The sequence below is a fragment of the Dermacentor andersoni genome, chromosome 7, assembly GCF_023375885.2.
Source record: "Dermacentor andersoni chromosome 7, qqDerAnde1_hic_scaffold, whole genome shotgun sequence".
NCBI classification, from domain to species: Eukaryota; Metazoa; Arthropoda; class Arachnida; order Ixodida; family Ixodidae; genus Dermacentor; species Dermacentor andersoni.
In genome coordinates this window covers 81825506-81838193 of record NC_092820.1, presented here as the reverse complement: position 1 = coordinate 81838193, position 12688 = coordinate 81825506, and the positions used below count along the sequence as shown (strand labels likewise).

The following is a 12688-nucleotide window of genomic DNA, read 5'->3' as shown; positions in this document are numbered from 1 at the left end:
CCGAGTAGAGGAGCACCGATGCGGCCATGCCCGGGGGCCCGCTTCGGGATAAAAAAGTCCCAATCGCCTTCGTGACCACCGAAACAGCGGAAGCGGCGGAGGCCGCTTGGCCATTCTCTCGGTTCGCTCTCGCTTTCTGAATCCCACGTCTTCTTCTCGCAACGATCTTGTTCCGCCGTCGCATTATTTTCTCCCGCGCTCCGGCGGCTCCGCGATTCACCCGGCGTGACAGATTGAGCTCGCGTAGGAAAAAAAAAATACTAGCCAGTTTTCTCTGAGTTCGTACGAGAGCGCAGGGATCGCAATAGACGGTCACCGCAGATACGGTGTAGTCGATGTTGAAGGATGATTATGGTCGAACAGCAACGTAAGGTGGGTTGTCACGGGTGAGGTAAAGAGAACACAGTTGTGGTCGATATTCGAGTGACGTGAAAGTTGAGGGCTCTGCTTGGACAAATTGTGAACGCGCGCTATACGTGTGACGTAACCTGAATAGCTGCGCGGAGATCCCGACTGGCAGAGTTAGTTTTCACTGACTGAATTGCCCACTTGGTTCAAAAGTTCCGGGCTGACCTAGTTCAAACAAGACAAATGGCCTAAGGGATCGCGCTTACAGAGAAAGTTTTCGAAGCTTGCTTCGTAAACAAGCTCACCACGGAAGCGCGGATAAGCGAGTTCTGGATCGCTTTATGTGACACTCACCTCTGATTTCTTAAACAAGTTATTCATTGTGACATAACAGGAAATGTTTGCCTCTGTCTCAGTGGATCGAAAGCTAAATCGAAAGCGTGTGTGCGTTCTATGGCACCACAAAATAGCGTGAATGTGGTAATTGTTTGTGCGTATGCCTCGACTGTGTGTGTTGCTTCTTATATATGTACTAGTCAGCCTGCCACTGTGCTTGCTTTATTAGATTTCTTGTCTGCGTTAAGCTGCTTCATTCAAATATACGTTGACCGCAGAATATAAGAAAGAGCGAACACAGTGTTACGCCTAATAATAGGAAGTCGGCAATAAACACGTCTTTAGAAAGCGCTCAGAAGATGGCGCTTTTCGACCAAGTGCGTAGCTGCGACGCTCCGCCGCATACACGCACACGCACACGTTTTAAATGAATTAAACCACCCAGAAGTGGGGGAAAATTAATTTGTACCGTCTTCTGCGAAGCAAAAGTTATGATGATATTGACGACAGGATGCCAGGGAGTTGCGAGTTGGATAAAGTAACTTCGACACTGATCAGTATAACACATTAAACTCCGCGGTGACTTAGAGGCCATGTTGTTGCGTTGGTGAGCACGAGGTCGTGGAATCAAAATCCCTGCGGCGCCGGCCGCATTTCGACGGGGACGAAATGCAAAAAAAAAAGAAAAAAAGCGCGCCCGTGTCCCGTGCATGGGCGCGTTAAAGATCCCCTGGTGGTCAAAAATAAACCGGAGTTCCCCACTGCGGCATGCCTCATAATCAAATCGTGATTTTGGCACATAAAACGGCAGAATTCAATTCAATTCCACCGCAACACATTTGCGCCTAACCCTAACGGCAGACATGTCGAATACAAAGTGTCACTTGAGAAGCGAAACATTTTTATGAGAGTACAAAGCGGTGGCGAGAACTTATCGCGATTTCATTGGTCAAGCAGAAAATCCACCCGCTCGAAGAACACTACCATGGATACTCAAAGGGACAATATTACCCGCCGTGGTTGCTCAGTGGCTATGGTGTTGGGCTGCTGAGCACGAGGTCGCGGGATCGAATCCCGGCCACGGCGGCCGCATTTCGATGGGGGCGAAATGCAAAAAAAAAAAAAAAGAAAAAAAGTGCGCCCGTGTCCCGTGCATGGGCGCGTTAAAGATCCCCTGGTGGTCAAAAATAATCCGGAGTTCCCCACTGCGGCGTGCCTCATAATCAAATCGTGATTTTGGCACATAAAACCGCAGAATTCAATTCAATTCCACCGCAACACATTTGCGCCTAACCCTAACGGCAGACATGTCGAATACAAAGTGTCACTTGAGAAGCGAAACATTTTTATGAGAGTACAAAGCGGTGGCGAGAACTTATCGCGATTTCATTGGTCAAGCAGAAAATCCACCCGCTCGAAGAACACTACCATGGATACTCAAAGGGACAATATTACCCGCCGTGGTTGCTCAGTGGCTATGGTGTTGGGCTGCTGAGCACGAGGTCGCGGGATCGAATCCCGGCCACGGCGGCCGCATTTCGATGGGGGCGAAATGCGAAAACACCCGTGTACTTAGATTTAGGTGCACGTTAAAGATCTCCAGGTGGTCTAAATTTCCGGAGTCCTCCACTACGGCGTGCCTCATAATCACAAAGTGGTTTTGGCACGCAAAACCCCATAATTTAATTTAATTTTTTAAAGGGACAATATTTTCCAGGAAAGCGCTGCGTAACCTGACGAGCGTAACATGGAGACAGATGCCTGTCAGCCGCAGTTACTGTTCAGGTTTTGAGTGCTTTGCTAATAAACCAAGAAACAGGGGAAAGAAACATTCGTTATCAGCAGTCTACGTTCTTTATCCCATCAGTTAAGTGTGACGTGCAATAAAAATGACAGAGAAAGATATTTAGCACGTTGTTATCGCCCCTCAATTAGGCGTCCTGATAAATATAACTGAGTTAATTGACGGTAAAGTCTTGCAACCCTTTTATAGGTTGCATGACTGGGCATTGCCATAATACGTTTTTCTCATGAGTACGGAATCATCAAAAAGAAATACGTAGACGGGCACTCGATCTACTCACGGAAATTTATGTAAACATGCTGCAAAAAAAGAAAGTCCAACGTGTTCGAAAATGGGAGAAAGATGAAGCATCTTTGATGCACAATCAGAAGTAGCGATCACGAGATTACGCTGCCATGTCCCTCCATTAAACCTATATTTACACAGGACTGGTCTGACGCTATCGCCTCTGTGTCCATACTGTCAAGAAACAGGATCACTAGATCATTATTTTTTGGTATGTCGACGATACAAATTGTTAAGAAAAAGACACCAAGAACTTCCGTTCGCAAAATTAGGGTTAATATTATCACCAGAAATCATACTATCTTTCGGTGCGTCAGTTATAGGGGTCAGCCACAGGGACGTATTTGATGCCGTTTGCAGTTACATTCAGTCAACAAAACGAATAACTTTTTTAACTTTTGTCTTGAATTTTGTTTGTTTTTGTATGTTTTTTTTTTAATCTCTCTTTCGTTATATTTTTTCTCATCGAATAAGTAGCACTTCAAAAGATTAGGTGAACGTTTCAGCACGCAATTCTTGGCCAATCCCCCAGTGTGGGTATGAGCCATAACATGAGGCCATCATCATCATCATCAGCAGCAGCAGCAGCACGCGGTCACGAGACGCGAGGCACAGAAGAAGACAGCGAAGGGCGTCGCGACCGTTGCCAGAGCTGCTTTGCGCCTCGAGTTCCTGGAGGAGAGACCGGCAGCCCACCATGTCCAAGCTACGGAAGATAGCCCACCATTGCATGTCCGTGCTCTCGTCCTTCGCTTCGGCCGTTCTGTTCGCTTCGGCGTTCATCCTGGCCTTCCTCATACTCGAGGGTAAGCCACGGAGCTTCAGTCATGGCGCGCCTCCATGGCGGCCAAATTCTTTAGCTGAGCCACTGGAGCCCCGATCTTCTCTGTCCTCCAGCGTTTTACGGTGGAGAGACTTCGCTACACGGTGGATGTTAAGCTGGTGGCTCGAGAAACGGGTGTCTACCATAGACTATGTCGCGAATTCTCTTCCTCGGAAGGCGTAACACTCTGGCGCTTGCGCGTCTGAGCTGTAGAATTTGGTCGGTTGGAAGTATACATATTAACAGTGCGAAATCGATCTGCTGAGTTGCGCGTTTCGTGCTACGCGACACCCCGGAGAGTTGGCACCGCAGGTAAGGGCTCATTGCGTGACAGGAAAATGTCTGCTTTGCGGCAGACCTGTCGAACAGCCTCGCCCGCGGTTGCGGGGACAACCAGTTTCATGAATGCACAAAACCCTTGTTCTCAGAACCCAATAAACAGAGCGACAACTCTTTTTATAACATCTTGCATCTACTGGGCAGAAAAAGTGTGCATCTTATGTTTTATTAACATGAGAGATACAAGGAGATGTAGGCGCAGAGGCGTGGTGCTAGAACTCCTTCGCTGAAACTCCTTCGCTCTTAAACAAGTGGTATAGTTACACATATAGCTTCCTTTACGCTTATGCGCATAGTTAGTGTAGAACTAGCGGAAGAGCAGTTAATGCACGCACGACATTGCGACGTAACCGTAAAAAGAAGTGAGCGACATAAACAAAAAACTCGCCAACGAACATTTCGAACAATATCAACAATGTGACAGAACGAGCAATGTCACAGAACCCTTGTAGTACGCGAGACATTGTCCCTGTGAGATACCGCAAGCTTCTAACATCGACTCATTAAGGTATAAGCAAACGGTGGTGAACTCGGTGACGCCTGTGTGACCTGTCCTGTCAAAGTTGCCGCATGCGCCTTGTTTCTCTTTGTACCCAGTGTGATATACAAAGGCCCGGACTGCAGCTATCTCGGAGGCCTTTAAGATGAACCTAATTTGCACTGACATCTTGGAGGATTAGTGCTAATCCGTCAGCACAGCTGTGCGCGCGGAAAAAGAAAAACACAAGCACACAAGGAAACATCGACAGGATGAACGCAAGTCATATTAAGGTGTCCTTGTGTAGCTCTTTCTTGCTTGCGTGTATTATCAACGGCTACTCAACTGCAGTGGCCGTCGGCCACGAGGTGAGTGTTGTATTAAGAATGTAATGTTACATAAAACGAATATGTGCGTGCGGGACACGCGTGTGCAGGAAACGCCTTGCACATAACCGCGAGCACGGACGTCTTCGCACTCCCCACAAAAGCGCGTCCTCTGAACGTGGCGCAGGATACCACCGCAGAATGGACATGCAGTTCCACGAGCACGACGAATCAGCAGACGCCTCCGGCAGGCTACACCACCGTCACCACCTCTGGCACGACTCCGACGGGGCTCTCCACGCCGCCGCTCCGCACCACCGCCAGGCGCGAGACCCTCCGGGAGCGCTGCCGGGTACCGGCAACGGCACCGCTACCGCTCGCGGAAGCAGCGACGTCCCGCGCCTGGACGCCTGCGACGACTTCTACGAGTTTGTCTGCGGCTCCGGCGGCTTGGACAGAGAAGGGGAACTGCTCAAGGAAGTCGCCGCGCCACGACAGCCTTACATCAACCAGGCAAGCGTGCTACGCGAACCAACCGTGAGGTGGTGCACAGTTCGGAGCGCTGTTAAAATTAACGGATGGGCCTTCTAGAGCGCGCGCTAATTTTGTTTATTTTTCACTCGAGCAAATGCGCAATCGCGGACAACAGTTTGAAGACCACGGGTGCGGCGAAATTGCTTTTTTCTTTTTTCTTTTTGCAGCCACGACAAGCAGCTAGAAATTTGGGGGTGCAACTCGTGTCTACATGCAATAAAGTGTAGGCCCAAATTGCGCGTTGCAGGGTCACAAAAAGAGAAAATCGAATGTTTTCCGTAGGTGGCTGTAGTCTCCGGACTACTTATGACGACAACACAATCGCTCGGCTTTGCGCTGTATGACATTTGGTTGCTGGCGATTGAACATTTCTAGACATTGGTGTGGATGTAGTGCACTGACACATTTTACTACAGGACTGTTAACTAGAGCGCCAATCAAGTGAGAGCCACAGAATGTAGAGTTCTCTTTAGAAATGAAGCGCACCGCGCCGTACAAGTGAAAACGAGACCGAGCTCGCGATAGCGCCCTAGCCTTGACGAGCGACGCTGTTTCACTCGAGAAGGGAACTGCGTGCACATTTCCGCTTCTTCTGTGACGACAAGGGTTCGTGCAATGCGCGGATTCCATATTCTAGATACACTTGTGGCATATACGATCTAGCGGCCGTAATCTGCAACTCATTTACATATATACACAGACTTGGGCTACACTGCACGAACTATGAGGAGTGATGCGAGTTAGTGGTCAAGTATGCCCCAGGTCTGGGGACACGAGTGTGTAGGGTTCCCTAAATTTCGCAGAATTAGGCAACGTGATAATCTGACCGTGGTACCATCTTCTCTTACCATTTTTAAATTCAATTCTGGAAAAAGCATCAAGAGAAAAGAAACTTCTTTGACCTTGCGGATTTACGCAAAACTCGGTGCCCCTTCAGTGTTTCCGTGATTTGAGTTGTCGAATATTTCTGTCACGCTGGTAGTGCGAGCACTTGAAAACGCGTTGCTTCCAACTTTTAGCCAAAAACAAGGAACCCCTTTTTTTTTACTGCGATGCTTTCTTTCTGGGAAACTCGTACCACGTTTGCTTTGTTGCTACAGCCCTAAAAGCATTAACTCGTTTGCTGGTAGCTGTAGCACATGCATGAAATTTTTATTTCTCCAGAAAGTTATCTATTTCGTGGTTGATACATTCGTCTGAACCTCACATTGAATCATGTGCACCACATCCGTTCAGCACTAGACTCAGTGATTTAACACGTCACGCCCCATTGTGTCGGGTTAACAAGTGCAATCACTACAATAAATAAAAAGCCCTTGCGGAGTTGAGTAAATTTGTATTAGAACACTCCGGCGTCTGCAGTTCTGAAACCTAACCGATGGGTACCTAATTTTTCATGAGTGGCCCAGATATATAAACATACCTCGAGTGGACGGGTGTCTCTCTCGGAAAGTTGCAAGAACAACAGTAAAAATATATTTATCTGTATTTTAAATTATCTGGAACCTTTCTTAGCTATGCTGCTCCACAGAGTCGTTAAATTGGACGACTGATCGGCTGCTAAACGCCTTCTCATCACAGGTCACGGAAAGGCTCCTGAACAATCTACAGGACACATTCAGTGCATACCGTGAGGCGGACCCTTACAAGGACTTTCCCAGCATGTTTATCAATCAAGCGGCCAATTTCTTGCCCAACTGCACGGCCGTCTACAGCCGCAACGGCATGGGCTGGGACCCTTTCCAGGACATCCTAGAAGACATCGGCCTTGGCCGCTGGCCGTCACGGCTGCCCGAAAACATCAGCAGCCTTCCGGCGCTCGTCGGCAAAGTGGACGCTGCCCTGGGCGTTTTCCCGCTGGTCGGCGTGACCGTCAAGAACGAGTACGAGTCCAAGTACGCCGTGCACCTCGACGTTCCGGCGACGATCCTCAAGAGGAGTCAGACGTGGTACACGTCTTCGAACCTCACGGAGTACGCCGTCAGTATAGCCAAAGCTCTCATTCAGATGGGCTCCCTGAAGGTGGCGGCCGAGGTGCAGGCAGCCGAGATTGTCGGATTGGAAGTCCAGCTGGAGGAGGCCGTCAGCCCGCGACAGTTCGAGCCTCCGCCCTTGAGGACGCGCACCCTGGACAAACTGCCACACGGCCACGCCTGGGAGTGGAAGGCGTACTTTACCACGCTGCTCAAGAACTTTCCGGCCGACGAAGAGGAGTTCGTGAGCGTCGAAGTCTTGGCACAGCAGTATTTAGAAGAACTGGCCAAAATTCTGGACAACACGAACACATCGAGCGTCGTCTTCTACGTTGGCTACAGGGTGATGGTTCATCTTTCAGCCGTGCTTCCCGACGTAGTGGAATATTTTACGCCGCTTAGCTTCGACGGCATGGTACCCAGCGCCAACTTGAGGCTGCAGGCTTGCGCGAGGCTCTTAGAGCTGGTCTACCCGCAAGGTACGCGCACTTTCCTCCGGATGTCCCTGGGACTTCCCGAGAGCACGCTGCGGTACGACACGCGCTACGACGCCGAGGTCCAGGAGGTCTTCGGCGACCTCAACCGACACCTACAGATGGTCGCCAAGCGCACTCCCTGGTACGACCCGGTCGAGCGCGTCGTCGCCGTCGAGAAGCTCAAGGCCGTCCAGTTCACCTTCTTCGGGACGACGCAGAACCTGACGCCGATCGCCGAGTACTACAACCTCAACGTGCCCGTGTTCCGCGGCACACGGCTGCTGGAGGGCTTGTACAACATGCTCATCAACAGCCGCCGCACCTACTACCGGCCGCAGACGCGTTCCCGCGACTGGGACAACCGCTACCACGCGTCCAGCCTAGCGCTGGGCTACGAGTACACGCACGGTCGCAACGCGCTCTTCTACCCGTACTCCAACGTGGCCGCTCTCAACCTGACGGCCGGTGGCAAGCTGCGCGCGCTGGACATCCCCGTTCTGGGCGCGAACATGGCGCGAGGCCTGGTGGCAGCCATCGACGAGCGCGGCTCGTACATCGACCACAGGGGCCGCGTGCGGAGCTGGTGGAGCCACGAGACGGCGGCCAAGTACCACGTCATCCGCGACTGCTTTCGGGCCCAGTACAAGCGCGCCCTGGAGGAGATTCTCCGCGACGACGTGGACCTGATACGCACCATAGAGGACGACATCGCGGACAACGCTATCATCTATCCGCTATTCAGGTGAGCGCCCAACGCATGTGCGGGGCGTGAAGCACTCACTCACTCCTTTTCATTGACTTCCCGTTGGAAGCGGCAGACGGGCGAGCACGTGTGGCAAGAAATCATTTTCCTCGCTGAGCAAGACTTGCGAGTATGGTTTACGGGGTTCGGTGATTTGTTGATTGGTACCGCTTAATATAGTAATTAAATTAGATGTCTACGAGAGGTCACTGGACATATATAGCATAGCAGGGTGGGAGCTTGGGCGAGTTAGAAGTCGCTGTAGAACTTTCGAAGCTCGATACAAACGGATCATAGACAAAGAAATAGAGCCGTAATTTTTGTGCCTCTTTGTTTCCCATTATGTCCCAAGTTTAATGTATTTTTTTTTTTTGCTACGTCACCTGGCGTTGTCGAGCACGATCATCTTTAGGGCTTGCCCGATGTGAGCCCACTAAATTTCTTTGTTATCTGGATACCAGAGGCAACAATAATACTGTCATGTGACCCTTTCCCACGCAAAAGAGCGAGCTGAAGCTACAGCGTTCGAATTTGATGTCGTTTGTGAAAGGGCTGTCTGTGTGCGAAAGGGCTATCTGTGTGTGGGGAGTGTGACAAGGGAGCTCACAATTCTCTCCTTTGTGTTTCGCTGCGAAAGCAAGGGAGGGTGCGGTGAAACGTGGGCTTCTTGGGCCGCCGAAATTTTGCCCTCAAATTTGCGAATTTCCAACTATACTCTCGGCTATCGCTACCGTCAGCTTCGCCAAAACACATGTAACAGTTGCAAAAAAAGCAGTTCTCATACTAGGCCCACAGAAAATAAACTGCCGCAAGCAAGAATCTTTTGTCATGAAATTGAAAGGCATCGGCGGTTGATTTTATTACAAAATTAATCGCTGACAAGTTCGATACTGAGAGAGAAGGTGTCAAAGTTAGCGCCTGCCCACATATCGTTCGTTTCCTTCTTCATTTTTTTTTTTTTTTTCGCTCCGGCAGTAAACTATCCAACAACCTTGTGACGGCGTGCAGGCTATAGTTCTGTGGCTCTAATCGAAATATTGGCCGTGACGGTACTAAATGTCAGGTTCACAAGATGTCCTGCCGTACTTCGGGGCAATCAGCCATAGTAAAATTTGCGGCTACAACTGCAGCTTATGTAACCGTAGCGTTTACCGGTAAACGCTGGCAGCCAATGCTATGCGCGAAGGTAAGCGTTCTGGTAGAAACGCGGCCTCTTGCCTGGGCGGTCTCCTGTTACTGTTTCCCACCGTTTAATATTTCGGTCTTAGAAGAGCTAGCATAAACGTTGTGCGCTGTCGGTGTCTTTCTTTCCATTACATTTGTTTGTGGGCTGCAGTTCTCAAAATTCCGAGGAATATCTTTGTAAAGAACGGCCAGACAAGATGTGAGCAACTTTGGTGGTAGAAGAATGGTTGGATATGCGTGGTTCGGGATTTGGTTCGAAATTACTTTCGCCGAAGCGACGTCCTACGCTACACGCGGGACGCCGACGCAGGATTTTTTGCGACATGTGGCCCTTAACGCTGTCACGTTAATAAAGACAGGTGCTCGTGCCTGATATATGTTGTGGCGACATGTAACGTTAAGGTGTAACGTTAAGGGATAAGAAAAGAGCAGATTGGGTGAGGGAACAAACGCGAGTTAATGATATCTTAGTTGAAATCACGAAAAAGAAATGGGGCATGGGCAGGACACGTAATGAGGAGGGAAGATAACCGACGTTCATTAAGAGTTACGGAATGGATCCCAAGGGAAGGGAGGCGTAGCAGAGTGCGGCAGAAAGTTAGGTGGGCGGATGAGATTAAGAAGTTCGCAGGGACGACATGGCCACAATTAGCACATGACCGGGGCAGCTGGAGAAGTATGGGAGAGGCCTTTGCCCTGCATGGGCGTAACCAGGCTGATGATGATGATGATGATGATGATGATGATGATGATGACATGTAAAAACCCCCGAATTCATTATTTCTTTCGCATCATTTGTAATCTCGATACACTGGTGAAACCTGCCACTGCAGGTACTACATGCGGCAGGCCAAGCGCACGCTGGCCGTGGGCTCGGGGCCCATGCTGCGCCGGCTGTTCTTCGTGCAGTTTGCCCGCGCCCACTGCTACCGCACGAACGACACGCGGTACGAGCGCCGCATGGCGTTCTTCGGCGAGACGCCACCGCGGCTGCGCGTCAACCTGCCCCTCGCCAACTTCAAGGCCTTCACCGAGGCCTTCGGCTGCCAGGAAGGGGACACCATGTACCCACGCAAGGAACGCTGTTCCCTCTGGTTCACCGAAGACGAGAGATAAGAAAGGAAATATTCGAGGGTGTTTGTTGGGGCGTTTTCCTCATTTGAAAGTAAATGTACGTCGTGAACGTGCCACCTTTCAGTAAAGGTGGACGCTTTCATTTTTTTTCTCGCCAATAACCACACACACTCAAAAAAAGGTGCAGGGGCTTGGATGTTTCTAAGCACGAAATGCTTTCAGCTTCCTTTGTTGGCGACCTTCGAGATACCTTCAGGCAAAATCCTGAGCCGTTGTCCGGACGCTCAGTATGGAACGAGAACACCAGCGAGAGAGAAACTAGATCATCCCGGCAGCCACTCAGAACTAAAGAAAAGGAGGCCTTTCGGCGCCAACACTTCGTACGGCACCGCATTACATAGGCTATTTACTGCCCGAAGAAGTTGCAAAATATATTGCTTCCGAGTTTTTCCTGTTTGTTCACAATATCAGACAAGCTGTAACTTCTAGTACCCTGAAGTACTTGTCATTTGCGATAGGCGACGCTCAAAAGGCAGGTACGGTACACTATGCACTTGATTGCCACCTTTTGGCACTGATACAGGGTTGCCTGTGCTGTTTTGAACGCCAGTGGTCCGTGAGTTCCGCGGCACGTCTTGCGTGCCGGCAGCGTTGGAGCAGGCAGCGTGAGGAACGCCGCGGCCACTGTTTGGCGTGGACGAGGTCTGGAATGAGAGAGAGGGAGAGAGAGAAAAACGAAGAGGGAAAGGTAGGGAGGTTAACCAAGGGCGTGTACGATTCGCTACCCTACACTGGGGGAGTAAGAAATTGGAACAGATAAGGAGAGAACAAAAAATAATAATAGTCAGTCATTCACAGTCGCAGAGGAACCTCCCCTGTCAAAAGCGTTCATACAGTCCAGTGTCCTTGACGAAACGCAGAAGGGTTTTTGTGGCCTTTCGCGTGCAAGAACGCATCGGGGTTCTCTCTCTGACAGGGGAGTATTACGCGGTGGCACAATGTGGCGTGGTGTGGTGTGTTTTGGTGGGGTGTGGTGTGCCGTTGAGAACATGCGCTACGCCGGTTTTAAGATGGTGTCTAGTATCATCTCCAACCAATCTGTTTTGACGGTTGCCATTTCACAGTTACATCTGCTCTCGATTACGGGAGAGACAGCATTTTCTTTTTTTTTCCTCTGTGTCATGATACCTGGCATCGCAGTTACATGTCGTTGACTCAGGAGATATTAATCCTATTTATCTAATCTGTGTGACTCAAATCAGGGTAAGCTACCATAATTCTGAGCATACTGTTCTTTAAGGCAAATGATTCCGGTAACATCAAATTGTGGATATGTGTGCCCTTGCAACAGTTATGTTTCGAGTGTATGCAAGGAGGTATCTCGGTCTCGACCGTTCATAGTGCTCACTAGACTATAGGCGGCCGAGAACCGAAGCTATAGCCAAACAGCCTCCGTGAACGAAATAATTACCCGTTTATCACCGATATTGTGCCATTTTTAGAAAATAAATAATCGATTGATTAGATAAATTATACGTATACTTGCAATTATGTGTATGTAACTTGAATACTTATAAAATGAAAAATGTTTATCCCATAAATTGCATGTTTCTTTGGAGGATTCACGTGATATGATTTCGTTTATTATTTTTGTGTAGCATATTTGTGTTAAGGCAAATAAAGATCCTTGAATGCATTCCTGTCCTGTTTCCAGTTTTCATTTCATTTTAGTTTGTATTCTTTTAGCTCACAATTAGTCTGTGAGATATTTTTTTTTTCTGCGCATACTCTTGCTGTACATTTCTCTTTATATATACTTAAATATATACTCTATTTAAATATAGTGAAAATAGACATCGTTACCATGATTTTTCACTGTAATCAACGCTGTTGTAGCCTGCTAAATTGTGCATATGTATGTAACCTGCCACCCACCGTGGTTGTTCAGTGGCTATGGTCATTTAG

At 49.2% G+C, this 12688-nt stretch overlaps 2 protein-coding genes across 2 annotated transcripts; both read left to right on the top strand.

Annotated features, from left to right (window-relative positions):
* The first annotated feature begins 2919 nt into the window (after positions 1-2919).
* On the top strand, positions 2920-5764 carry LOC129385470 (uncharacterized). The gene is made up of 2 exons (XM_055072103.2): positions 2920-3579; positions 4927-5764. The coding sequence occupies exons 1-2, from the start codon at positions 3471-3473 to the stop codon at positions 5328-5330; spliced, it is 513 nt and encodes a 170-aa protein (XP_054928078.1). The 5' UTR covers positions 2920-3470; the 3' UTR covers positions 5331-5764.
* Positions 5765-6857: 1093 nt separating this feature from the next.
* On the top strand, positions 6858-12419 carry LOC126534220 (neprilysin-1-like). Its single transcript, XM_050181483.3, has 2 exons — positions 6858-8464; positions 10483-12419. The coding sequence occupies exons 1-2, from the start codon at positions 6936-6938 to the stop codon at positions 10763-10765; spliced, it is 1812 nt and encodes a 603-aa protein (XP_050037440.2). The 5' UTR covers positions 6858-6935; the 3' UTR covers positions 10766-12419.
* Positions 12420-12688: the final 269 nt, after the last annotated feature.